The 26,829-nt window shown below is 36.9% G+C and overlaps 2 protein-coding genes across 3 annotated transcripts in view; both read right to left on the reverse strand.

Annotated features, from left to right (window-relative positions):
* The window catches only part of LOC139130139 (uncharacterized), a 35,102-nt gene extending 24,250 nt beyond the window's left edge, over positions 1-10,852 (reverse strand). For both annotated transcript variants that reach the window (XM_070695862.1, XM_070695863.1), the window contains exons 1-2: positions 9,027-10,852; positions 8,071-8,204 (exon numbers count right to left, since the gene is read on the reverse strand). The gene's annotated coding sequence lies outside the window, so the exon portion shown is untranslated. The remainder of the gene's footprint in view (positions 1-8,070; positions 8,205-9,026) is intronic.
* Positions 10,853-12,971: 2,119 nt separating this feature from the next.
* On the reverse strand, positions 12,972-24,659 carry LOC139130134 (uncharacterized). The gene is made up of 8 exons (XM_070695857.1): positions 24,217-24,659; positions 22,578-22,616; positions 22,103-22,169; positions 19,078-19,139; positions 17,563-17,730; positions 16,306-16,440; positions 13,289-15,379; positions 12,972-13,238 (listed from the first exon to the last, which is right to left on the reverse strand). Exons 1-7 carry the CDS (start codon positions 24,430-24,432, stop codon positions 15,260-15,262), a joined length of 807 nt encoding a protein of 268 aa, XP_070551958.1. The 5' UTR covers positions 24,433-24,659; the 3' UTR covers positions 12,972-13,238; positions 13,289-15,259.
* Positions 24,660-26,829: the final 2,170 nt, after the last annotated feature.

Below are 26,829 nucleotides of genomic sequence, written 5' to 3' on the forward strand. Positions count from 1 at the left end.
TCAAAACAATATGTGGGTGAAACTAAGGGACCGTTCAGTTTTTACGGCGGGGGAGGCGGCAAAATCCAGGGGGGGGATCATCGTAATTTTGGAATCCGCAAAGGGGGAGGGTCATCGCTTTTTCACTGGTAGGAAAGGGGGGGTCACCACATTTTCAAAAACATAATACCAACAATAAAGTTCACTTTATGCCATGGCCATGATTGACCCTCTTTACTGGCGGGCCGCCTTCGGTGGCCCACTACAATAAATATACATTATTTATTACCCATGACCCTCTTAACAGGCAGACGCCTTTGGCGGCCCACTCCAATTAGGTTTAGTTCATGCAATGGCTATGATCCGACCGTCTTTACCGGCGGGCCGCCTGTGGTGGCCCACTACAATAAATTGACTTTATGTAATACCCCACGGCAATCTACTGTGAAATTCCGGTTGAAGCCGCGGCTTGTATTAGAAACATTTTTGAGGGACCCCTGGGATCACGCACTGAATAATGGTAATGGCCGCGCGCCTTCAGCGGCCCTGTCCAGTAAAGTCTACTTTATGCAATAGCCATGATCGACCCTCTTTACCGGCGTCCACCTTTGGTGGCCCACTAGAATAAAGTTTACTTTACGTAATGGCCCATGACCCTCTTAACCGGAGGGCTGCATTTGGCGAACCACTCCAATAGAGTTTACTTTATACATTGTCCATGGACATGAGTTGTCTATGGAAATGAAGTTAAAAAATTGCCTTACAGTCGTCCTTATTAACAGACGTTTCAATGGATGTGGCTGAGAAGTTTGTGCACTGGCATCTCTGCTACACGAATAAAGTGCGCTGCGTACCGGAGTTCAAATCCAAACCATGCGGGTAAATTTGACATATGGGTTTTGGTTATTTTTCAGGGGGGGGGGGTCAATCAATTTTTTCGTCTGACAAAGGGGGGGTCATCTTTTTTTCACAAAAATATGCAGGGGGGGTCTATGTTTTTTGAACACCGGCGACGAGATTTTGCCGCCCCCCCCCCAGGCCGTAAAAACTGAACGCTCCCTAAGACATCACTTAGACTACGTTTCATCAATCATCTCTCGACTACTCGCCACAGAAGACACTCCTGTAGCCACTCGTTTCAACTCTGATCAGCATGACATCAACGACATTACAATTTCCGCGACAGTGCAAATATATTAGTCAGATGATAAGCTACGTAAACAATCGAATCACTATGGATCCAGAAACTCGATACTCTTTCACCTGTTGGCTTACACATGAGCCCGATATTCACATAAGTTCCCACAGCGCCCTCTCAGTCCATTTCCCGGAGGTATAAATAGCCATTCGTGCACATCAGCACGCCAGATTCCGACCTTGGGCGTCGGACTGCAAGGTGACTACTTTTTATTACTAAATCAATATCATTTCAATCGATCGACTTTGTAAAACAATTCTACTGACAGTTTAAAGCTTTGTAAAGCAATGTTTTCTTCATGTACAGCATTTATTTATAAGCACGATCTTTGTATTTTCCGTTATACAGTGCACCTGAAGAAGCTCTAGTTTTGGAGCGAAACGTTGTGTTACAAGTTCATCTTTGACGTTTGACGTCAAAATATACGAGTAACACGATTGGAACTAATTTGGGATAATTGGATGGTGAAGTCATGTCGGTTTAATCTACAAATATAGGCTCATCCGCTTTTCCTTTTAGGTTATACACTTGTTTTTAGAAGTAATTTGTAATATTGCAACGTTCAGCTATAGGTAGCATAACACTTTTGTAAAATTTGAAAAATTCGAAGATCCAATTATCCCAAATTAGTTCCAATCGTAGTTGAGTGTTTTTCACGGAGTCGTACAACTTCGAGCCGAAGGCGAGAAGTTGTGCGGCTCCGCGAAAAACACGAGTATACGATGACGTCAAACAGAGAAAAATACCATGGGATTATATATTTATCACATGAACAGTCTTCTTATTTTTCTTTTGACGTAAATGGATCAAAAATATCGTAACAAATTGCATGAATTTCGTCGCGATTTGTGTTTTACTTACGCGGATTACTTTCATTTAAAAAGTAAAGCGGCCCGTCACCAAGGAGATACTCTCATTCATAAATCCCATCAAGCCGACATTTGCTACATCAAATGGTATCTCCACCAACCAGACATACGGATTCTGTCACGTGAGCCTGTCAATCATTGTCTCGCGCTGTACCGATGCCAAGGCAAGTCGACCATGCCATCGGTGGACATAACTTTCATCGTGCTAGTGACGGATAGCCATAGCATCAAGAGTTATTCAGAATATTTACAAATAGATTTATGAAGTAAATTCAACGACACGGTCGAAACAGTAATTCTCATTCTCAGAGATTCCGTGGTTTTTCAGAATATCACACAAGTTTACAACCGTGGCGAGCGCGAAAGATTCCGTTCGATGGCTCACAGAGAGTGTACCTCATTGCATGTTTATGCCCACAACGCTGCCGTATCTTTTTTTTTCGTCTTAAGGACCTTGATGTTTGCAGTGACATATATCTCACCCGTAGATGCATCCTGATTTTACTTGACGGAAACTCTGTTTTGAGTGTTGTCTGAGTCAACTTTCGAAGTACATCGGGTTCCACAGCGCTGCAGTGCATATAACGGTACAGCTCAACAGCTGATGTCTTCGATAGCGCTACAGCCTTACGCCGCGCTACAGGTTTGATTCCGAGCCAAGAATTTACAGAATTTTTTGTATGATGAAGGAAATTTATCGTTGTTTGTCGAATGACTTTATGCTTGTGCCTGTATGTCGCTTTCCCGAAGATAATATACTGTACTCATTTATTCAGTTGAACTTCCGTTGAGGTGTAGATTTCAGGTTTATCGCCAACCGGGATCGCCAGGTACGACGTCCACATTGAGCCTTACGAGGCAACTCGACTGGATCGGCGTATCCCCATTCGATTCTCGGGAACAGCTATAGTTTTAGGGACTGGACACAAATTACAAGGGGGGTGGGTGGGTCGGTGTTTTTTGGGGGTGGGTCGCCATTTTTCGCGCAAGCATTTTTGAAGGGTCATAAAATTTTGTGCAAGCCTATGGGGGAGGGTCACCTTTTTGTATGCATCAAAGCTGAAATTGCATGTGCACGTATTAGAGAATATGGAATACTGAAAAAAGAAAACATACCTCCTGGCACTTTCATTTTCTGTCATTTCCATTTTTGGCGCGCCCTTCGGGCGCAAGTTTAAGGTATAATAAGCAATGTATTGATGATCCAAGCAGCACATTGATTTAAGTTGTCATGATTTCTACTTATCCAACTCCTCTATTGTACATATAAACTGTCCCCTATAATGATGCTTTCAAAAAACGATTTGGGAGATCACTTATTTGATATCATTCTCCCATTGACAATACATTGGGTATAGGTCGGTGTCAAATGTTCATGAAGCTGTATGTACATTTTTCAGTTTTTGAGGACATTGACAGAATACAAACTATTCAGAATAGTGCAAAATGTCATCAATAACAACTGGAAGCTTCAGGTCTAACAACTTTTGAATAACAATTTAGGATCAGATAACCTATGAGTAATTTGTAGTTTCCTCTTAGCCTACTATGTATAGCGAATCAACATTTTGGTGAAATTCAAAAATCAAATTTCTTGCACATCCATGGACTTGAAACCACTCTAGTCTAATCATGAGCATTAATACTAATAATTAGGTGTACATAAATGCACAGATTTACTAGTTTTGTATTGAAAAAAAAATATTCATAGTTTCATCATAGGTTGCCATGTGTAATGAATGGACATTTCAGTGAAATTCCAAAATCAAATTTCTTGCACAACCATTGACTTGAAACCACTGTAGTCTAGTCATGAACATTAATACTATATAATTAGGTGTACATATATGCACAGATTTACTTAGTTTTGTATTAAAAAAAAATATTCATAGTTTCATCATAGGCTGCAATGCATTAGTGAATGGACATTTAGTGAAATGCCAAAAACAAATTTCTTGCACAACCATTGACTTGAAACCACTGTAGTCTAGTCATGAACATTAATACTAATAATTAGGTGTACATAAATGCACAGATTTACTTAGTTTTGTATTGAAAAAAAATATTCATAGTTTCATCATAGGCTGCCATGCATAGTGAATGGACATTTCAGTGAAATTCCAAAATCAAATTTCTTGCACAACCATTGACTTGAAACCACTGTAGTCTAGTCATGAACATTAATACTAATAATTAGATGTACATAAATGCACAGATTTACCTAGTTTTGTATTAAAAAAATATTCATAGTTTCATCATAGGCCTGCCATGCATAGCGAATGAACATTTCAGTGAAATTCCCAAAACAAATTTCTTGCACAACATTGACTTGAAACCACTGTAGTCTAGTCATGAACATTAATACTAATAATTAGATGTACATAAATGCACAGATTTACCTAGTTTTGTATTGGAAAAAAAAATATTCAAAGTTTCGTCATAGGCTGCCGTGCATAGTGAATCGACATTATCGATGAAATCTAAAAATTACATTTTTTGTACATGCATGCACATTTTTCCTACCACTTCAAGCAAAGTACATTTACATGAATTATTATACACATATGATTTGATACTTTTTGGACAAAGCGTTACATCGGCCGCATTTTGCCTTCCTTTGGGAGGGGACTTCAAAAGTATAGCAAGTCAGAAGGAGGTCTTGAACGCATTGCGGGTTTGTTGGGGGGTATTGAGTAACAGGGGAGGGTCACTTATTTTCATGCACGGATAAGGGGGAGGGTCACTAATTTTTGTGCATGAACTTTTGAAGGGTCATTATTTTTGACGCAGCGGCGTTTCGAAAAACACCGGCCCATCCCCCCTGTAATTTATGTCCAGTCCCTAAGCAACTCGAAATTTCTCTGGACAATGCCTTCTATGTTTCCATGTGTGGATTTATCGGATCACCTTTTTTGTAAAAATATCATGAGAGCACGACATCGATCACGACAAATCGGTCTATGTTCACGTCGCGACCCGCATGTATGAACGGTACCATGCAAGAAAAAAGTTCCGGTTGATGACGTACAACAGGGGTAATTCGGATTTCTTATCCGTCCTGTTCTACGTCACACAGGTGGGAATTTGGGCCAGTTCATGTGATAATTATATATAATCCCATGGTATTTTTCTCTGTTGACGTCATCATATACGAGTGTTTTTCGCGGAGTCGTACAACTTCGAGCCGAAGGCGAAAAGTTGTGCGGCTCCGCGAAAAACACGAGTATACGATGACGTCAAACAGAGAAAAATACCATGGGATTATATATTTATCACATGAACAGTCTTCTTATTTTTCTTTTGACGTGAATGGATCAAAAATATCGTAACAAAATTGCATGAATTTCGTCGCGATTTGTGTTTTACTTAGGCGAATTACTTTCATTTAAAGAGTAAAGCGGCCCGTCACCAAGGAGATACCCTCATTCATAAATCCCATCAAGCCGACATTTGCTGCATCAAATGGTATCTCCACCAACCTGACATACGGATTCTGTCACGTGAACCTGTCAATCATTGTTTCGTGCTGTACCGATGCCAAGGCAAGTCGGCCATGCCATCTGTACGGTGGACATAACTTTCATCGACAGATAGCCATAGTATCCAGAGTTATTCAGAATATTTACAAATAGATTTGTGAAGTAAATGCAACGACACGATCGAAACAGTAATTCTCATTCTCAGAGATTCCGTGGCTTTTCAGAATATCACACAAGTTGACAACCGTGGCGAGCGCGAAAGATTCCGTTCGATGACTCACAGAGAGTGTACCTCATTGCATGTTTATGCTCACAACGCTGCCATGTCTATTTTTTTCGTCTTAAGGAGCGTTCAGTTTTTACGGCTGGGGGGGGGGGCGGCAAAATCTTGTCGCCAGTGTTCAAAAAAATATAAACCCCCCCCTGCATTTTGTGAAAAAAAGATGACCCCCCTTTGTCAGACGAAAAAAATTGATGACCCCCCTGAAAAATAACCAAAACCCATATGTCAAATTTACCCGTATGATTTGGATTTGAACTCCGGTACGCAGCGCACTTTATATGTGTAGCAGAGATGCCAGTGCACAAACTTCTCAGCCACATCCATTGAAACGTCTGTTAATTAGGGCGACTGTAAGGCAATTTTTAACTTCATTTCCATAGACAACTCATGTCCATGGACATTATATAAGTAAACTTTATTGGAGTGGTTCGCCAAAGGCAGCCCTCCGGTTAAGAGGGTCATGGCCATTACGTAAAGTCAACTTTATTCTAGTGGGCCACCAAAGGTGGCACGCCGGTAAAGAGGGTCAATCATGGCCATTGCATGAAGTAAACCTAATTGGAGTGGGCCGCCAAAGGCGTCTGCCCGTTAAGAGGGTCATGGGTAATACATAATGTATATTTATTGTAGTGGGCCGCCGGTAAAGACGGTCGATCATGGCCATGGCATAAAGTGAACTTTATTGTTGGTATTATGTTTTTGAAAATGTGGTGACCCCCCCCCCCCTTTCCTACCAGTGAAAAAGCAATGACCCCCCCCCCCCCCGTTGCGGATTCCAAAATTACGATGACCCCCCTGGATTTTGCCGCCCCCCCCCCCCGGCCTTAAAAACTGAACGGTCCCTAAGGACTTTGATGTTTGCAGTGACATATATCTCACCCGTAGATACATCCTAATTTTACTTGACGGAAACTCTGTTTTGAGTGTTGTCTGAGTCAACTTTCGAAGTACATCGGATTCCACAGCGCTGCAGTGCATATACAGCTCAACAGCTGATGTCTTCGATAGCGCTACAGCCTTACGCCGCGCTACAGGTTTGATTCCGAGCCAAGAATTTACAGAATTTTTTGTATGATGAAGGAAATTTATCGTTGTTAGTCGAATGACTTTATGCTTGTGCCTGTATGTCGCTTTCCCGAAGATTATACTGTACTCATTTATTCAGTTGAACTTCCGTTGAGGTGTAGATTTCAGGTTTATCGCCAACCGGGATCGCCAGGTACGACGTCCACATTGAGCCTTACGAGGCAACTCGACTGGATCGGCGGTATCCCCATTCGATTCGGGAACAGCTATATTTTTAGCTACTCGAAATTTCTCTGGACATGCCTTCTATGTTTCCATGTGTGGATTTATCGGTTCACCTAATGTCATGAGAGCACGGCATCTATCACGACAAATCTGTCTATGTTCACGTCGCGACCCCGCATGTATGAACGGTACCATGCAAGAAAAAAGTTCCGGTTGATGACGTACAACAGGGGTAATTCGGATTTCTTATCCGTCCTGTTCTACGTCACACAGGTGGGAATTCGGGCCAGTTCATGTGATAAATATATATATATATATATATATATATTATATATATATATATATATATATATATATATATATATATATATATATATATATATATATATATATATATATATATATATATATATACACACATATATATATATGTATGTACGTATATATAATATACATATATATATATATTATATATATATATATATATATATATATATATATATATATATATATATATATATATATATATATATATATATATATATATATATATATATATATATTCAAACTGTAATAAAATCACCGAGATAATCGAAAGAAACTCTGTTACGCAGACCAGTTCGATGCAAGGCTTTGGAAATAGACCTTTTCGCGGTTATTTCACGATGCAAAAGAGTATTGTTAATGTGGTGGTGGTTGTGGTGTTACCTTTCGAGATATATCACTGAAACCTTCAAGCAAAAAAAAACTAAGACATTGATCGAAGAAATTCCTCTTTGATTTGGCGGATTTTAATGAATACTGAGGTTTAATTTTAAGAGTAATTCCTCAGCAATCGCCATGTTGGATCGTTTAACTCATTTTCACGGAAGCCCTATGCATGAAGCGACCTATTTCCCCTCTTATCACTTGATAAACGCCTACGTTCTGGCTTCTTCATAATCGTTAATGTTACCATCACAGAACAAGTTTATAAATAGCAGTAAAATAGATCACAAATGATTGACTTACCATTCCAACTATAACAAATCACCGAGAAGGACGAAATAAGCTAATCTGCACAGGAATATGATGCAAGGCTTTGGAAATAGACATTTTCCCGTTTATCCCACAATGCATTGCTGTGGCTGCGTCAAATACTGTATCTGTATATACACATCCAAAACAACGAAATATGCTGATTTTGTGTTTTACAATGATTATTCTATAAAAAATGACAATATGCGATGCCAAAAAATGCCTCGTGTATTTTATATCTCACAGCTGAAAATTTTATGACTAATGTACGCTTCGTATTGTCTGCTTCTCTGACCCATTTCTACCTCTGGCTGCGCTGCTAACGAACATAGCGACAGGTATGGCCTATTGTAAGCATGGCTATCATTGGTCAATAATACGAATGCAGTAATTGCGTTGAATTTATTTCCCACTTGGAACTACCTTGGAATTTATATTTCGTATGCCCATAGAATAATTTAACCTCCATAGTTTCCCGAATCAAGCATCTTATGCCGACATTGAATGAAAAACGAAGAATCGTTTATTTTTGAGCCATTGCCGTACATGACAAAGGTCACCATGGTCACCAGGTCACGTCTGAGAAAAAAAATTATAGACGATAATCGTCATGTCACCACTAAATACCCTCATAGACTAATAGTCATGTCACCACTAAATACCCTCATAGACTAATAGTCGGAGACTTAAAAATGAAGCAATGCAAACATCTACAACGTTCGATGTTTCGTCATCTAATTTCCGAGGTTGCCATGGCACTGTACAGATGTGCTGATCACATGATATTGTCACGTGACTATACTCATTAATAAGCAGTCAAAATTCTTACTTAATCATCAGCCTATACTTGACCATATTTACGTTAGCAGCGCCAGCTGTATAAATGGGTCAGGGAAATAGACTATGCTTTGTACATAAGATTTCAAAGGTACAAAAACAAGCACACTTACTGTACAAGATGATTGTGCCTCGTCGAAATATCTGAAAAAAGGATGCTTTATTAGGTAATTGAGTTCGGTTTCATCACCAGACATTATGCGAGTAGTGTACTTTGCTAACGAAGTGGTGTGATAGTAAACAATGTGAATGAAATATGGACATGTTTGTACTTACAGCCATTCAGATAAGTTACTAGAGAAATATTTCTTTAACTTTTCTTTATATATTTATTATACTGACATCAAACAGACAAAGCTCAATAACTGAATTCACAGTAAATGTCTCATCTAACAGCTTCTGCGTCATAGTCATCGTCTATGTTTATAGATCTGCTGTAAACAACATCTTATCTAAATTGAGATTGTGCGATCTTAGTAAAATCAAAATATTTTATGCCAAAACATGCAATTTTCCACATTCTCCTTTTAAAGCTCTATCAGCTGTATCTTTTGGCTATTTCTCAGAACTTTTGTATTGTGGATTCCCTACACTTTCTGCATTGAATCCCTAAACTGTAATTTAATGCCAAGTATTTAGCATATCAACACAACCTATATGAGTATAATCTCCATTGTTATTGTTGAAAATTGTATTCAAGTCTGGAGTAGAATTAATTTGTAAACAATAAACAATGATCACTAAACACATACAAGCTGTGTTGACAAAAAGAATCTTGAAATGTCAGCATGACAAGCGGATTAGGGTCAGACACGGTAGTTGAAGCAGAATACTGAAAAACATGCCACAAGTTACAGCTTGTGTTCCTTTAACTGCTTTTTAGCAATTAAAATTTGACAAATAGAAATAATCAACAGCATACTTCAAACATAGGGCCAAAGTCCTGAAGCTACTATAGACATGGATACAAAATTAAATATTTCCTGACTGTATGAAATTATCTCACTAAGGTCATCCTAGGGACCTGTAAACCAAATATTAAATCTGTCTGACCTGCGGTTTTGAAAAAACAAGCAACCCAACAGTCGACAGAGCTCTGCTGTGTTATGTAGAGAGCAACTTTTTGTGACATATGTATTGATGAAGAAGGTCGAGATCTTTGATAGCTCATTTCAGGATGGCCTGACCAAAAATGGCAAAATTAGCTGCAAAAATACAAAATTGAAGATTTCATCATAATTTCAATACATTACATTAAGATAAAGCCTAGGAACATGTATACCAAATATCAAAGCTATCAGATGAGTAACTTTTGAGAAACAAATATTTGGACCAAAAATGGCAAAAAAATGACCCAAAAATACAAAAATTGAAGATTTCATCAACTTTCAATATATCACACTAAGACAACCCCTAGGAACCTGTATACCCTATATCAAAGGAATCAGACAAGTAGTTTTTGAGCAACACATTTTTTGACCAAAAATGGCAAAAATTGCACAAAAAATACAAAATTGCAGATTTCATCATATATTCAATATATCGTATAGAGTTCATCTGTAGGAACCTGTATACCAAATATCAAAGCTGTCAGACAAGTGGTTTTGATGAAATAAAGTTTTGACCAAAAATGACACAAAAATTCCTTAAAAATACAGATTTGCATATTTCCTCACAATTTGAACAAATCTAAGTTGGGCTATTAGGGACCTGTATACCAAATAACAAAGCTGTCTGACCAGCGGTTATGAAGAACATTTTTTTCCAAAAACGCCTTTTTTGATGCTAATTTGCATATTTTCAACAATATAAAAATATTAAAAAAAACAGTTTCTCATTATCATACTTTTCATCTACAAGAGAAATATCAAATCAGTAAGTACTGCGGTTCTCAGGATATTTGAGTGGACGGACGCCTCACAAACATACATACATACAAACATACATACATACATACAGACTGACGACGGACACCGGACATATACCCATACCAACAGCTTCTATAGACTATAATCTATAGTACCTAAATATGTTATTTTTCCTGTTAAAAGAGCATACTTTTTATTTTATTTTCAAATGACGACTTTGATACAAAAATATTTTAAAATTGCTGTGCCTAAACAAAAATTAAAGAAATGAGACAAACAAATGCGTTTTCTGGTACAAACACTTTGAAGGACAGGGAGCTGGTCTTTAATAGAGAATGAAAGGGCAAACTTTGTTTGTTATGGCAAAGCTGCAAAATAAAGTTTGAGATAGTGTGAATCAGCCTGACCCTGCTTGAGATGGCGTTCAATTGAACGCCATTTCAAAGCACTGGCAGGCCATGTCATAGGGATTTGCACAAAAGTCCATCCCCTGGGGTAGGGGTGTCTTGGTATCAGGAAAAGGTTCTTCTTGCTATGGTTTATTTTAATATGTTTGACTATGATATATATTGCCAATAAAGAGTTATACCACCAACCTTTCTTTGCAGCTTTGGTGTCATTGTCTTATGTTAGCACTGGTTTTGTAATGATTTTTTTTTTCGAATTTGTCCTTTGACAATCTTAAGCGAAGTTTTGTCACTATTTTGTGTCTATTTTCTTACTAGTTTGATTGCCTAATTCGCCAAAGCAAGCAAGGTTAGTAATTTAGTCTAATATCTGATGAGTTTGAGTGCACCAGATTACCACTGGATTAACTTTGACAAAGTCAACAATGAAGGTACCAGCAAGGTATAACAGAAGGAAGGGGTGAAACTCTCAAAAGCCGTGTCCAGATGTGGTCCGTAATTGAGCGCCATCTCAAAGCACTGGCAGGCCATATCTGGGTATTTCAGTCTGCCACTGCTTGAGACACAGGCGGCCCACACACTACTAATAAGCTTATTATTGAGTTTTTCTCAGTTTTCTCTATCAGTTCCTCGCCTTCTCTTCATGCTCTGACTGATCGTAGTAAATAAAATAAATGACTATATAGCCTAACCTCGCCTCTTGACTCTTTATTTTACACCCCATTACAAGGATGTTTATCTCTCATATACACATCTTGTAATTAATTAGTCAACACAACTAATTATGCTAATCCGTGGACTTATCAGGGATTTTATGGGTTGGTCAACATCGCGAAAGAGAGGAAAGGTTACTAAACTCCTTTTCATTTACATCACTATCTTTCCAATGTTGACCAACCCTTGATAAGTCCGCGGATTAGCATAATTAGTTGTGTTGACTAATTAATTACAAGATGTGTATATCAGAGATAAACGTCCTTGTACTGGGGTGTAAAATGAATAGAGAGTCAAGAGGCTAGGTTAGGTTATATATAACCATTTATTTTATTTACTCCTATCAGTCAGAGCATGAAGACACAGATAGAGGGACTGTGATGAAGAAAAGGAGAGGAACTGATAGAGAAAACTGTGAGAAAATCTCAATAATAAGCTTATTAATAATGTCTGGGCCGCCTGTGCTTGAGATGGCATTGAGCACCAGCAGGCCATATCTGGGTATTTCAGTCTGCCACTGCTTGAGACGGCGTTCAATTGAACGCCATCTCAAAGCACCGGCAGGCCATATCTAGGGTATTTCAGTCTGACCCCGTTTGAGATGGCAATCAATTGAACACTGTCTCAAAGCACAGGTAGGCCATGGTATGGGTGAACCAACCAGACTTGCCTTGAGATGGCGTTCAATTGATTGCCAGCTCAAAGCTCTGATTGGCTAAAATGGAAGAGCATCTCAAAACAGTCAGAGGTCATCTTGGGTTGTCATCTGTGAATAAAACTGAAATGTTTGAGACTGCATCAGTATTGCACTGCCTGAAAGCAAAAAACGTCAATCAGGAACACATAAAATATCAAGCAAATGCAGTGAAATGTTGTTAATAAAAAACTTTAATGAATATGTGCAACGATTGTTTAGTGTACATTGTTTTGAATTTACACTACAATTATTCCATCTTCCTTCCATCATTTTGAAACTTGTTAATTATGATACTTGCATGTTGAATGTTGTCCTTTTCATTACGCGAAAAGAGTAAAACTACAGAAAGTGATTTGTAAAAAGTAATTTTTAACAAATCTTATTTGGTGATCTGTACATGCTGTTCAGGCAAGCTCTCATAATTAAAAAAAAAACATGCTTACATTTGGTAAGATGTATTAAGTCAAAGTGAATGAAATGCAAGCTGCAGTGTTGTGCATTCAAGGTTTCTTAAAACCATAGTTGCTTTAAACCATGATGATCAATGAAGTAATGCTAACAGTGCTGCCACAGATAAGTGTTTTTTGTTTGCTTGTTTTTGATGAAGCCTCACATACAAACATATGCACACATACATACCTACATACATACATACATACATACATACAAACATATGCACACATACATACCCTCCAACCGACCACATCAGCTGTCTTTGGTATAAATATATACAAAAGCGACCTAGTGGCGAAAAGAGCTCCACTGCGCTATGTATTGAATAACTATCTGATGAAGGACATGGAAATCCTTGATAGCTCATTTTAGGATGGCCTGATTAAGAGTGGCAAAAAATCTGCAAAAATACACAACCAAAGACTTCATCATACAACATAATAAATGAAGATCATCCCTAAGACTCATCTACCAAATGTAAAAGCTATTGTATGAGTCATTTAAAAGCAAATTTTATGACCAACAGGGTCCTGAAGGCCTATACAGTTCAGCTATATTATGTACAGAATAACTATTTCTGACACATGTTCGAGAAGAAGGTGGTAAATCTTTGATAGCTCAGTTTTGGATGGTCTAAAATAGGCAAAAACAGATGCAAAAATACACAGTTGAAGATTTCATTATAATTTAGACATTTCATGTTAAGATCTTCCTTAAGAGCGTGTCTATCAATTATAACAGCTATCAGATCAGTATTTCTTGGGAAACAAATTTTATGACCAACAAGGGTACTAAAGACTGGTACAGCTCTGCTTTGTTATGTAGAGAATAACTTGTTGTGACACATGTGTTGATGATCTCCACCTTAAAGGTGGAGATCTTTGGTGGCGCATTTCAGGATGGCCGAACCTACAATGGCAAAAATAGCTGCAAACATAGAAAATTGAAAATTTTATAATAATTCTGACATACCACATTATGACCAAACCTAAGAATATGTCTACCTAATATCAAAGCTATAAATGGTTAGGTATTAAGAAACAACATTTGAACCGAAAATGGCAAATATTGCCCAAATATACAAATTACAGATTTCACCATAACTGAAATACATCACATTTAGTTAATTGGTAGGAAACTGTAAACTACCTTAACCCTTTGAGCGCCAAAGCCTATTTTGTCCCCTACATAAAATAAACCACTGTAAATTATTCTCAGATTTTTGCCAAAATTTTGAGAAAAAACTGTGGCAAATGAAATGTGATATCAACTTGGTCCAAAATTTTAAAACAATTACAAAAAAATCATAAAAATTGATAAACTTTTGCACTAAAATTTTGGCGGGAGAAAATTACAGCACTCAAAGGGTTAAGTATCAAAGCTCTCAGACAAGTAGATTTTCATGAAAAAAATTTTGACCAAAAAATGGCAAAAATTATCAAAGATACAAAACTGTAGATTTCATCATAATTTCAATATGTCACATTTTGGTCATCCCTTTGAATTTCTATACCAAATATCAAAGCTATAAGACAAACAGTTTTTATAAAAGAATTTTTTGACCAAAAGAGCAATGAAGAAAATTGCAAAAAAAATACAAATTTGCATATTTTGTTGCAATTGAAATAGGTCATCCTAAGACCAGCTGTTAAGGAAGAAGATTTTTGCCCAAGAATAGCATATTTAGCCTAAAAAATACAAATTTGCATAAATCGCATCAACTGATCTGACGAAGCCCCTGGTGACCTTTACTCCAAGCTTGAAGAACAAGCTTTGATTGTAAACAGTTAGTACGCCAGTCGCTGACAGGGAAGCTAATAAAAAGTGTGAGCCACCTTTATCAAACTGGTGACATGCATGGGTGTGAAGCAGGCTGCATTGACATCAGGTCATGGACTGGTTAACCTTAAAATATATGCTTGCATGCATAATTAATATAAACATTTTTAAAGGTCTGTATTGTTATCATGCTGTAATCTTATAGTATTACATCTTATTCTAAACTCTGCAACAGTCACTTTTTTAAGCATATTTCTGGCTGTAAGTGAAAAGTCCCAGAGCAGTGCTGCCTCGTTTGGTTGCCAATCTTCCCAGGGCGTCTTCTTTCTCCCAATTCTCTGGTGTGATGGATGCCATGCAGTATTCCACTTTCCTGAATACCAGTGGATTTTGAACTGGCCTTCTTGTAACTCTACAACTCTGCCAATTTATGGTACTTGTTCATACGTTGGACAAAAGACTGCCACCATCACACCAGGCTTCAGAGAGCTGTAATCATCCATTTGCTGAATGTTTCTCGCCCGTTGTCTTTGTTTGCCAATAACAACCTGGAGATAAATATTCATAAATGAGTTCTAGAGGACACCAAAAGGGCCCTGGGAAAAACTTATTTGTAACCTACTTCACAATGCTGTGGAAAATTCAAATTTAATATGAAACATAAACATCAATAGATCATTCAAATTGGCTTTCGATTAAGCTTGCACAGCAAGTAAATGCAGCACAATTATTTTGGTAACTGTTGCTGAAATATTACATAGTTACATGTAAGTTGGCTCGAATGAAACCTTCAATTGCAAAACGAGAAATTCAGTGACTGTATCACTTGTCAATACACAAGGAAAACAGTATCTGCCAACTTGATTCCTGCAACTAAATGTTAGCAATTACAAACCATAACTTGAATATTTAAACTTAATGATGCACTATTAATTTAGCTTTGCCGGGTAGTAAGCAGCATTAGAAGAAAAGACTAAGAGCACATCAAGTTACTATGACATGCTAAAATTAGCATGGAGAGCATCTTTGACACTGAGAGAAAGATTGTTTCTTGTATTAACTAAACCTTCTTCAAGCATGTTGATTTGGTTGGAGACAATAAAAATAACACCACCATTTTATTATACTGCTATTGGTTCATCTTCAACTTTTTCTAAGCTTTCTATTAAATCATTGTTTCAGGCTACTTTAGACTCATTGCTATCAAATGTGTTTGTTAATGGAATCTGTTTCAATGAGATACCACTACAAATATTGTACAATACAAGATGTGGCAACATTCAGTCGTGTTTTGTATTGTTGAATGCCATGGCTGACCATGCGCATTGCTATTCATACAAAACCCCTGTTAAACGTGTACATTACAAAAACTTAGGAGCACTACTTCCTTATCACCGATGCGCAAGCTGCATAAATCCATCCAGCCGTGAAAACAACAAAAGCCCTGATTACAATACCATGAAATATAACATACCGGAGGACAGGGAACTGTTATTTTCTCTTTGATTGCCATGATGATTCTTGGCACCTCTTCATCAATTTCATTGCTGGGATGCATAACTGTCTCTGCCAATCTTTGAAGGAGCCAACTTTCATGTCTATCTGGAACCTAAAAAGGAAAGCAAGCACAAATTCAATAAACTGCTTGAAGCACACTGCTTTGATGTGAAAAACACATTTTGAGACTTTGTAATACACTTAGAATGTCCTCTTATAAATATTCCCTGCAGACTCGGTTCAGGTTAGTTGGTCATTATTACATAAAGTATATTAATTTATACAAACTAAAATACATTAAGGTTACTTTTGTTGTTACTTTGTATTTTTTTATTCATTTGACATTGGAAATTAGCTGTACTTCAGAGGGAGTTTGGTCTGTATTATTTTAGAGTGAGGATTTGGCAGAGTGATTCTGTCTGTTGCTTCCCCGCTAGGTGACTTAATGCCATATGTTGTTGGTTCGAACCCAGATTGAAGACACCGTATTAGACACTGTGAGCCATTGCCACTGTTATTTGTGTTTATACAGGTTAATTTTCAGCTTTTGTCATGCTAGTACAACAAAACCTGTAAACATTATTTTGCAGTTGCGTTTACACAACACAGATCACAATGATTTGTGTTGGGTTAAGCTGTGAAGTTGTTATTATGAAGATAGCAATATAATGTACTAAAGTCATGTGAATTGTATACATATGATCATGAAGTCACCTGCTATTCATCACAGTCAGTTAATATGAACGTAAATGTTTCAACATGACCAAGTTTATGAATGTAGGCGTATATCCACCACATTGTAATCAGAGAAAAAGACAATTGCAAAAATTAAATCCTGCAATATTACCCTTGAAGATAATCTTGCACAAACATTTTTTTAAAAATTTGTAATAATCCACATTGCTTCAGTAAGTAAATTCTGTGTTTTGCATCCACATACGTAGATTACAACACTTTGGTTTAAGTTTGAAAATTGTCTTTACCTGCACAGATTTTGAATTTCACGGCAGAATGTACATAATGGAGATTGAGAGGAGACATCTGCATTGCTTCTTGAATGAAAATCCATTTTACATTGGAACAATTTAGATTTTTAAATATAAAAATTGCATGTGTTAATTATACATGAATTTTTGGATTACTTATCGAGTTACTATCAAAATTGTGAGTGGATGTAAAAGCAGAGAATTAAAATGCTTGGCCTAAACTGAAGCTTTCATGTTTTGCCACTCACTTGCTCGTATTCTCTTATCTTTCTGAAGAATGCCTTCCAATATTCAGATGCACTGTCTGGCAAACGGCTACCATATCCCTCTGGCAAATCTTTGATAAGCTTGTTCACATCAACTTTCTCGTGGCAGGGTTCAACAAAATCCAGTATGTCATTAACACCAGGCACACTCTAAATAATGAATGTAATCAATGATCAGTGAATTAGTAAACAGGAAAAATGACATTACTTGTATTCAACTCATCACTTGTCAAACCCAGGTTCATTTTTTCACACATCTAAAATTTATGTAGCAAACTTGTTACACTCTAGTATGATAAAACTGTTTTCAGTTTTTAACATTATAACTAAGTTTATAGTGACCAAGACAAGACATGCCCTACAGTTTTTGTCTCAACATTCCTTCAAAATAGCATAGTACCTGACAAATGGTTTCAAGTAAACCTAGAGTTCATTCACTTCAACCAGGCAAACAGTACATGAATATACCCATGTGACCCCTTTGAAAGCTCCCTTTGAGATAGCTTCTTTGATATCACAGTGTTGCTGTGGCTTATACACTCAGGTCAAGGGTCATCGCCATACAAATGCTGCGTGCCACCCTATCGACTTTTTCGGTAGTTCACTGACACATCGCTGATTTCACAAACAAATTTATGGAATAGGTCAATCTTTGGATAAATTCACTGACTATCTACGACTCGCCTCCTACTTGATACTCCTGCTTACTATTTTGACAGTGATATTTTCAACTGTTTTTCGGTAAGCCGTAGAGAGTTCCTGCTTGAGTTTGGACTTTTGACCTCCATGTATTCAATATGTTGTACACAAGAGGGAAAAGGTGTGCACAAGTCGTTGACAGCTCAAGGGAAAATGGTTGAAAATACATGTTTTTCTGTCGAGGTAGCTAGCAGGACTTCGGAATTAGTCGTCTATAGTCAATGATAAAGTGGATACAAGTTGATTTACTCAAAGACAAATATATTTCATTATTTTGCGAGCTAAATCAGCCACACCTATCTGTGTTGTAGTAAACTAACAAAAAAGTCTATGGGGTGGCTTGCAGTGGTTCTTTGATGATGTGACCTGAGCATGATCGATAAGTCACAGCACGGCTGCGATATCACAGCTACCTTTGAGACTATGAAGAAATACTTGCATGCCAGTTCCTAACCTTAGACGGAACATAGTCAAGAATACATACATTTAGCACACCAGCTAATTTTCAAAGCATTTTAGGCTAAATTAACATTTTGCTGGGTAAATGATCATCAGACACGACACATTTATTTCAGGCAACAGTGCAAGAGAGTGGATTACTTACATGTAGTTATAAGCCAGTTTCAAAACAGGCAGACAAATGTCTATGTGACTAGCCTGTTGTTTTTCTAACCTGGCCTTGTGTTCCTACTTATTAACAAAAAAACCTTTGTTTATGCAATAATCATCAAAGCCAGGATTCTTTACTGTGCCATTATCTTCATTATGTGGTATACTGTTTTGCATTATGACACTTACTTGAAGGCATGTTAGTCCATATGAATCTTCATCACCGTCTCTGTATTCTGGCAGCCAGTGATCTGTAGACCACATCTTGTAAATATGTGCCTAGTGTCATACAAAATTGTAAATTACATTTAAATTCCAATAATTCAAAATGTATTCTTATGAGAAATTGTTGCAAATCTCACAATTTGTAAAAATGAGTAAAGTATGAAATAGATGATGGCAGAATGGACAGTAAATCATGTAGACTAAATATTGTGGTTACTATGATGCTTTCTGTCAATATTTAATGCGATATCTTTGCTGCATTTGATTTAGAGGTTATAAACGGACAGCGACGGTATTTGGTTGGACGAAAATTAGCATATTTGGTAGGAAATAATCACCAAGCTTTACTCGGTGATTTTTTCCTGCCAAATACCGGTATGCTAATTTTCACACGAGGGGTCTTACACCTGCAACCAAATACCCTCACTTGTCGTTTATAACCTCATTATAATATGCTAAAATTAAATACAAGTGGACAATGTCGTTATTGAGGACTAAAGTTGGAATAAGGGTTCAGGAGCCCAGCCTCACACAAAAGAACGTTTCAGAACACATGCGTGTGCACAGTTGATTCCATACAATTCGGTAACGCAATGCATTGATATTGTGATTACTCATCGAACTTGAAGAATTTTATTTGAACAAATGGTCAAAAGAACTTTTGAAATGATGTTGTTGTTACATTGCCGTCACTGCTTAATATACAAACTCTTCATTTGTTGGTCCATTGTGCTGCACCAGATAAACATAGGGCCAAAGTCCCTGAAGCTACTATAGACATGGATAGAAATTAAGATTTCCTGACTGTATGAAATTATCTCACTAAGGTCATCCTAGGGACATGTAAACCAAATATTAAAGCTGTCTGACCAGCGGTTTTGAAAAAACAAGCGACTCAACAGTTGACAGAGCTCTGCTGTGTTAACCTTTTGTGACACATGTATTGATGAAGAAGGTGGATATCTTTGATAGCTCATTTCAGGATGGCCCGACCAAAAAGGGAAAAAAATTCCGTAAAAATACAGATTTGCATATTTCATCAGACTATATTAGTCTATAATAGCAAATAAACCAGAGTTAATTACATTCTAATTAAAGTAAACAAGACTTGCTTAAATCAAGATTAAGTCATAAAAAAACAGCATATCTGTCAGGTTATAAAGAATCTTGAGCTGGTTATCTTTATCAGTATTTTCATCCTATTAACCAAGCACATTTTAACTTTCAAATTAACATTGTAAGTAAGTTCTGTTGAATAAGTTGAGACTGTACGTACTCACAGAAAGCACACTGAAGAGACAAATGTTTGAAACTTAAGAAGTTCAAGGTCATCAAAAGCATTATAAGGAATCATGTTCCACTTTCATTGCACTGTTTACACAGATTGCATAATTGCTATAAATAGCACATGAGGAATCTTACAGCCAAGCTTTACCATAAAAACCCTATCACTTTGACCACTCTTTTAATTGACCACTCTATTTTTTTCCTCAAAAAGTAATCTTATTTTATCCTTACCAAGTCAACCATAAATGGAAATTAGAACTTTCTCTATCTCTATTTATTTGACCACCCTATCATGACAAACTATTATGAGCAATTTCTTTCAGATAACATAAATGGTGGTTCAGAATATCAAAGTTGGGATTCAGGAAAGTTGCCTTTACATGTTTTAATCCTTCAAGATGGTAAGCATTTCACTATGAACTGTCAAAAAAAGTTGAACTTTCTGATAATTCCACACTAAAATTATTTTGGCTTTGATGATTTCCTAATTAATTCAATTATTTAAAATCTTATTAATTATTTTTTTCTGGGTGAATTGATAGGGTTTTATACAGTACAAGAATTATATACAATGTAAGTCAAATTTTGACCAAAAATGACAAAAAATTCCTTAAAAATACACATTTGCATATTTCATCACAATTTGAACAAATCTAAGTTGGGTTATCCCTAGGGACCTGTATACCAAATAACAAAGCTGTCTGACCAGCGGTTATGAAGAAGAAGATTTTACCAAAAACACCTTTTTTGGCATTAATTTGCCTATTTTCAACAATATCAAAAAATTAAAAAAACAGTTTCTCAAAATCATATTTTTCATCTACACAACAATATCAAATCAGTAAGTACTGCGGTTCTCAAGATATTTGAGTGGACGGACGCCTCACAAACGGACATACATACATACATACATACATACATACATACATACATACAGACTGACGACGGACCCGGACGGATACCCATCCCAATAGCTTCTATAGACTATGGTCTATAGTAGCTAAAAATATAACAATCAAAATCAATCTCAAGCCGTAGACTTGTTCGACATTATGGCACGTCAACCTCCAAAGCTGGAGTTCGAAATTTGTGCGAGCTCAAAAATGTTACACAGCACACAGGTCTTCTTGTTGCGAATATAAACCCTGGCTCAAGTCAATGGAATAGCCAGATTTAAGTGAAGCATATTATAATTGATTTTCTCCTTGTGACATTAAAGAAAATTGACTGAGTGACCAATAGAGCTACGCTACAGAAAATAACTATTTGTAACTAATTTAAAACGTAATGGTTGATTTCAGAGAAAAACATGTATCATCAATAATGAGAAAAATGCCCCTTGTCAGCGACTTTTACCAACTGGGCCTTCAAACAAACACATACACATTTGCTAGCAGGATTAGTGACCACAACCGGAGAAATCAGAGAATATGTAGTTTTTTCAGATCACTTTGCAATAGCCATTTTTTTTAATGAAATCGTTACCATAGTTGGTAAATTAGCAAATTGACAGACTTATTTACATTCTCTAAATATTGAAGCCAGCTTAGTATATAATAAAGAGCTGTTTTGCAGAGAGCACTATAATTTCACTCAAAATTTTTTGACTACATGGCTAAGTCGGAGAAGCTGACACTGATCACAATGTACAATATTCATGAATCTACAAACTGACATCTCACTCTTCAATAGTATTGCATACCTGGTATTATATATGCACAGGTCTTGTACAATGCTGTAGAAACTCTGCTGAACATTTGATCTACATCCTGAAAATAATGGAGAATAAAAACACATTCTTTATTTGGAACCTTTCATTTCAAAAGCTCTATTTCTATGAAATTTCCTTTTGATATAAGTCCATCTGAGATCACCCATGGCTCACGACATTATCCAACCTTTTGCCACAATAACATTGCTTCTCATGCTTGTATGTGTACATTTACTAGGACAGTGTAATGGTAAACAATGTGTTTAAAAATGTTGGCATCTTTGACCATAAACCTATACCATAAAAGTGTGAGCTTTAGATCATCCCACCTGCATGTATTTTGTCTTCAAATTGTTACTGGTATAATTATAATGTAATTGCTTGATGGATAAATATAAACACTTTAACTTGGAAACTTTCAAAGAGTCAGCTTGTCAATATAGAAATTTTATGATAGAACTATTACCTCATGTGTGTGTCCCACCGGGAGGAAGTGAAACAAAACCTTTAACAGAAAAAAAGGAAAAAAGAACTTTCAGTGCATGAAGGGAAAGTTAAAACTAAAAATATCAGTTTAACACAACTTCATTGATACTGACTTCTAACAAACCATGGGTTCTCAATTAGTAAGTGATCATGCTAGGCAATGTCATCTAGGTCTCATCCTGTAGCAAAATTTTCAAAAGAAACCAACTTGCCTGTAACAGCAGTACTTAATCACAAACATTATCAATACACACCAGGAAACAACTGTTTATGTTGATGATTGACTAGGTCATTACCTTATATTAACCCTTAATTGACTAACAGGGGTTATAGATTGCCATGGTGATAGCAACATACTGTATGAAACAGTGTAACAAAGAGACTTGGTTCAAGTTTTGTGATTTGTGCATTTATGAGTAGGGTGAACACAATGATTTAAGTTCAGTTTTCATGTTGAATGTGTCAGTTGGGTGATTGCAGTGAGTAGGTAGCATGCTTAGATACAGGGGAGCTTCACCTGTGCTCTGGCAGAAACTATCTCACTACTGCACAGACACAAAGGTAACATGTTCGGTCGCTAGGAAAACTTGATCTAGGCTGGCCAATTTCAAATAGGTTTGTACGAAATAGAAAACAGACACAAGAAAGACTGCTGTACATGATTGGATTTTTTAACAATTTGCCAACTTGAACCAAATTTATGTAAAATATACTGTTGGTAATAACCTACATGTAACAGTACATATTTTGGGACTGTACTGTGTGGTCAATTTCTGCTGTCACAGTAACACAGAGTGGTTATTGATATTGTGAGTTTGTTTTGATTCCTTCTTTGAATGCTTTGCATTTGGTTTTATGGGTCTCAGTATAACTTATGAAGTTATTAATAGTCGCGCCAGCGGCTTACTGACTACGCATGCGCTTATTCATAATATACTATGCGAGTAACCGGAAGTGTACCCTTCTGTCTCATGATGGGCGCCGCCATGTTTTTTTTTTGAGTACTCGTAAATAAACAAATACGAAACAAATTACTATGATATAACATGCCTTTTATAAAATATACCTCTTTTATTAGCCAGTAAATGTTATATTATACACCTTGTCGCTGATACAAAGTATCGTTGATATAGACGGAGAAAACTGTCGTGCATATGAACGGGGGCATACGCAAAGAATGCTGGGATTGAATTATAGAAGAGCGCCCCCTGTGTCAATAATTAGATTCAAAAATTGCAAGTTTTTAGACGGAACGCTATAGTTTTCAGCTTGCAAGTGGAAGGTGGGCAGTGCGGTTACCATTGCAATGATAATTATTGCATAATAAGTCCCTTGTTTAACGCCATAGGCTGTTATCATTGTAAAAATTGCCAATTTTTGTCCAAAATTTTTACACGCTACAGAAAATCTATACCTGCCCTGCTGCAGGGTTGACGTCGTGTAAGTACGTGAACTGCTTTCATCAGAGGGAAACTGGGCATAGTTTTTATATAAATGTTTATGAAGTAACAATTACAGTTTATCATGAATCAATACAAATAACATTGCCAATCTTAACCCCTGGCGCGACACCAAGGGCTGAGCCCTATATAATATTATATTATTGACAGATACCATACCTCTTGAAATACGTTGTATTCAACAAGAACACTGGCTAAGGAGAGCATGAAGCGGTTCTTGTTTTTCCCGAAGCAATTGTTGAGTTGGGCATGTAAGTTCCGTCCAAGTTTGTCGATGTTCTCTTCCGGTGTCCACAGAAAGTTGTTCATTGTAACGTTATTAACATGTGCCAACTGATTCAAGTCGGACATTTGGAATCTTTTCCTCTGCAACATTTGTGTAGAATATGTTCCTATAAAAACAAGTCATTGACAATGACATAGTCCCCACTTGTAATAGGAGTATTAGTCTTGATGGGGCAGGGAAATGAGGTCATTAAGAAGTATCACTAAAGTGTATATGTTCAGATCTATGGACACATAGGTCTATGTCATTGTTCCCAATTTGAAACAAGAGGCATGTCTAAGTTATGGTTCTAAATCGGGAAAAAGATCAAACCTCTAGCTGTATTGGCCAGCCAAGAAATACATATGTGCATAAATGAGTTACAAGATGTGACATCTTAAGGTCTATTATCCTATCAAAATTGAAGCGTAAAGAACTTGTGATTACTGAGTTATGCATATATATGCATATTCAAGGTCAAAGGTCATCAAGGTCACGTGACATTTTGAAAAAAAAAAATTGTATTGCTAATTAATCCATATATGCCAAAATTCAGACCTCTAGCTCTATTGGCTTGCCCACAATTATATATGGGCATAATTAACAAGGTAAAGCATGTGTTGTCATAAGGTCTCCCATTCCTACTAAATATAAAGGACATAGCACTTGTGGTTACTTATTTATTGACATAATCATGTATTTAGGTAAAAGGTTATCGAGGTCACATGACATTTTGTCAAAAAATTTCTATCCTATAGTCTATCCCTATATACTAAAAATCATACATTTACCTCTATTGGCTTGTTCAAAATTAGATATGCACATAATGAATGAGGTACAATATGTGGCGTCATAAGGTGTCCCATCATACCAAATATGAAGGGTGTAGCACTTGTGGTTCCTGAGTTATGGACAAATGTGTATATTTGGGGTCAAAGGTCACCGAGGTCAAGTGACATTTTGTCAAAAAAATTGTATTGCTAAGTTATCCCTACATACCAAAAATCAGACCTCTAGCTCTATTGGCTCGCTGAAAATTAGTTATGCACATAATTAATGAGGAACAATATGTGGCGTCATAAGGTGTCCCATCATACCATATATGAAGGGCGTAGCACTTGTGGTTACTGAGTTATGGACAAATATGTATATTTGAGGTCAAAGGTCACCAAGGTCACGTGACATTTTGTCAAAAAAATTGTATTGCTAAGTTATCCCTATATACCAAAAATCAGACCTCTAGCTCTATTCGCTCACTCAAAATTAGATATGTGCATAATTAATGAGGTACAATATGTGGCGTCATAAGGTGTCCCATCATACCAAATATGAAGGGTGTAGCACTTGTGGTTCCTGAGTTATGGACAAATGTGTATATTTGGGTCAAAGGTCACCGAGGTCACGTGACATTTTGTCAAAAAAATTGTATTGCTAAGTTATCCCTATATACCAAAAATCAGACCTCTAGCTCTTTTGGCTCGCTCAAAATTACATATGCGCATAATTAATGAGGTACAATATGTGGCGTCATAAGGTGTCCCATCATACCAAATATGAAGAGTGTAGCACTTGTGGTTACTGAGTTATGCACAAATATGTATATTTGAGGTCAAAGGTCATTGACATCACTTGACATTTTGTCAAAAAAATTGTATTGCTAAGTTATCCCTACATACCAAAAATCAGACCTCTGGCTCTATTGGCTCGCTCAAAATTAGATATGCACATAATTAATGAGGTACAATATGTGCGTCATAAGGTGTCCCATCATACCAAATATGAAGGGTGTAGCATTAGTGATTACTGAGTTATGGACAAATATGTATATTTGAGGTTAAAGGTCACCAGGTCACGTGACATTTTGTCAAAAAAATGTATTGCTAAGTTATCCCTATATACCAAAAATCAGACCTCTAGCTCTATTGCGCTCACTCAAAATTAGATATGTGCATAATTAATGAGGTACAATATGTGGCGTCATAAGGTGTCCCATCATACCAAATATGAAGGGTGTAGCACTTGTGGTTCTGAGTTATGGACAAATGTGTATTTTGGGTCAAAGGTCACCGAGGTCACGTGACATTTTGTCAAAAAAATTGTATTGCTAAGTTATCCCTATATACCAAAAATCAGACCTCTAGCTCTTTTGGCTCGCTCAAAATTACATATGCGCATAATTAATGAGGTACAATATGTGGCGTCATAAGGTCACCAAGGTCACATGACATTTTGTCAAAGTGTCTGAGATATCTGCGTGAACGGATGGACTCACGGACTGACATGACCCAATCTATGAGCCCCCTGGACTTTATCTGTGGGGACTAAAAACTGTGTCACTGCATCCTTTTGCAATATGAATACGATGAGAAACTAAATTTTTATTTATCTTGGGAGCCTATGTACTGCCTTATACATGGGAGTCTATGGACTGCCTTATACATGGGAGTCTATGGACTTCCTTATACATGGGAGTCTATGGACTGCCTTTATACATGGGAGTCTATGGA

This window comes from Ptychodera flava, chromosome 3 (assembly GCF_041260155.1).
Source record: "Ptychodera flava strain L36383 chromosome 3, AS_Pfla_20210202, whole genome shotgun sequence".
In the NCBI taxonomy this organism is placed as follows: Eukaryota; Metazoa; Hemichordata; class Enteropneusta; family Ptychoderidae; genus Ptychodera; species Ptychodera flava.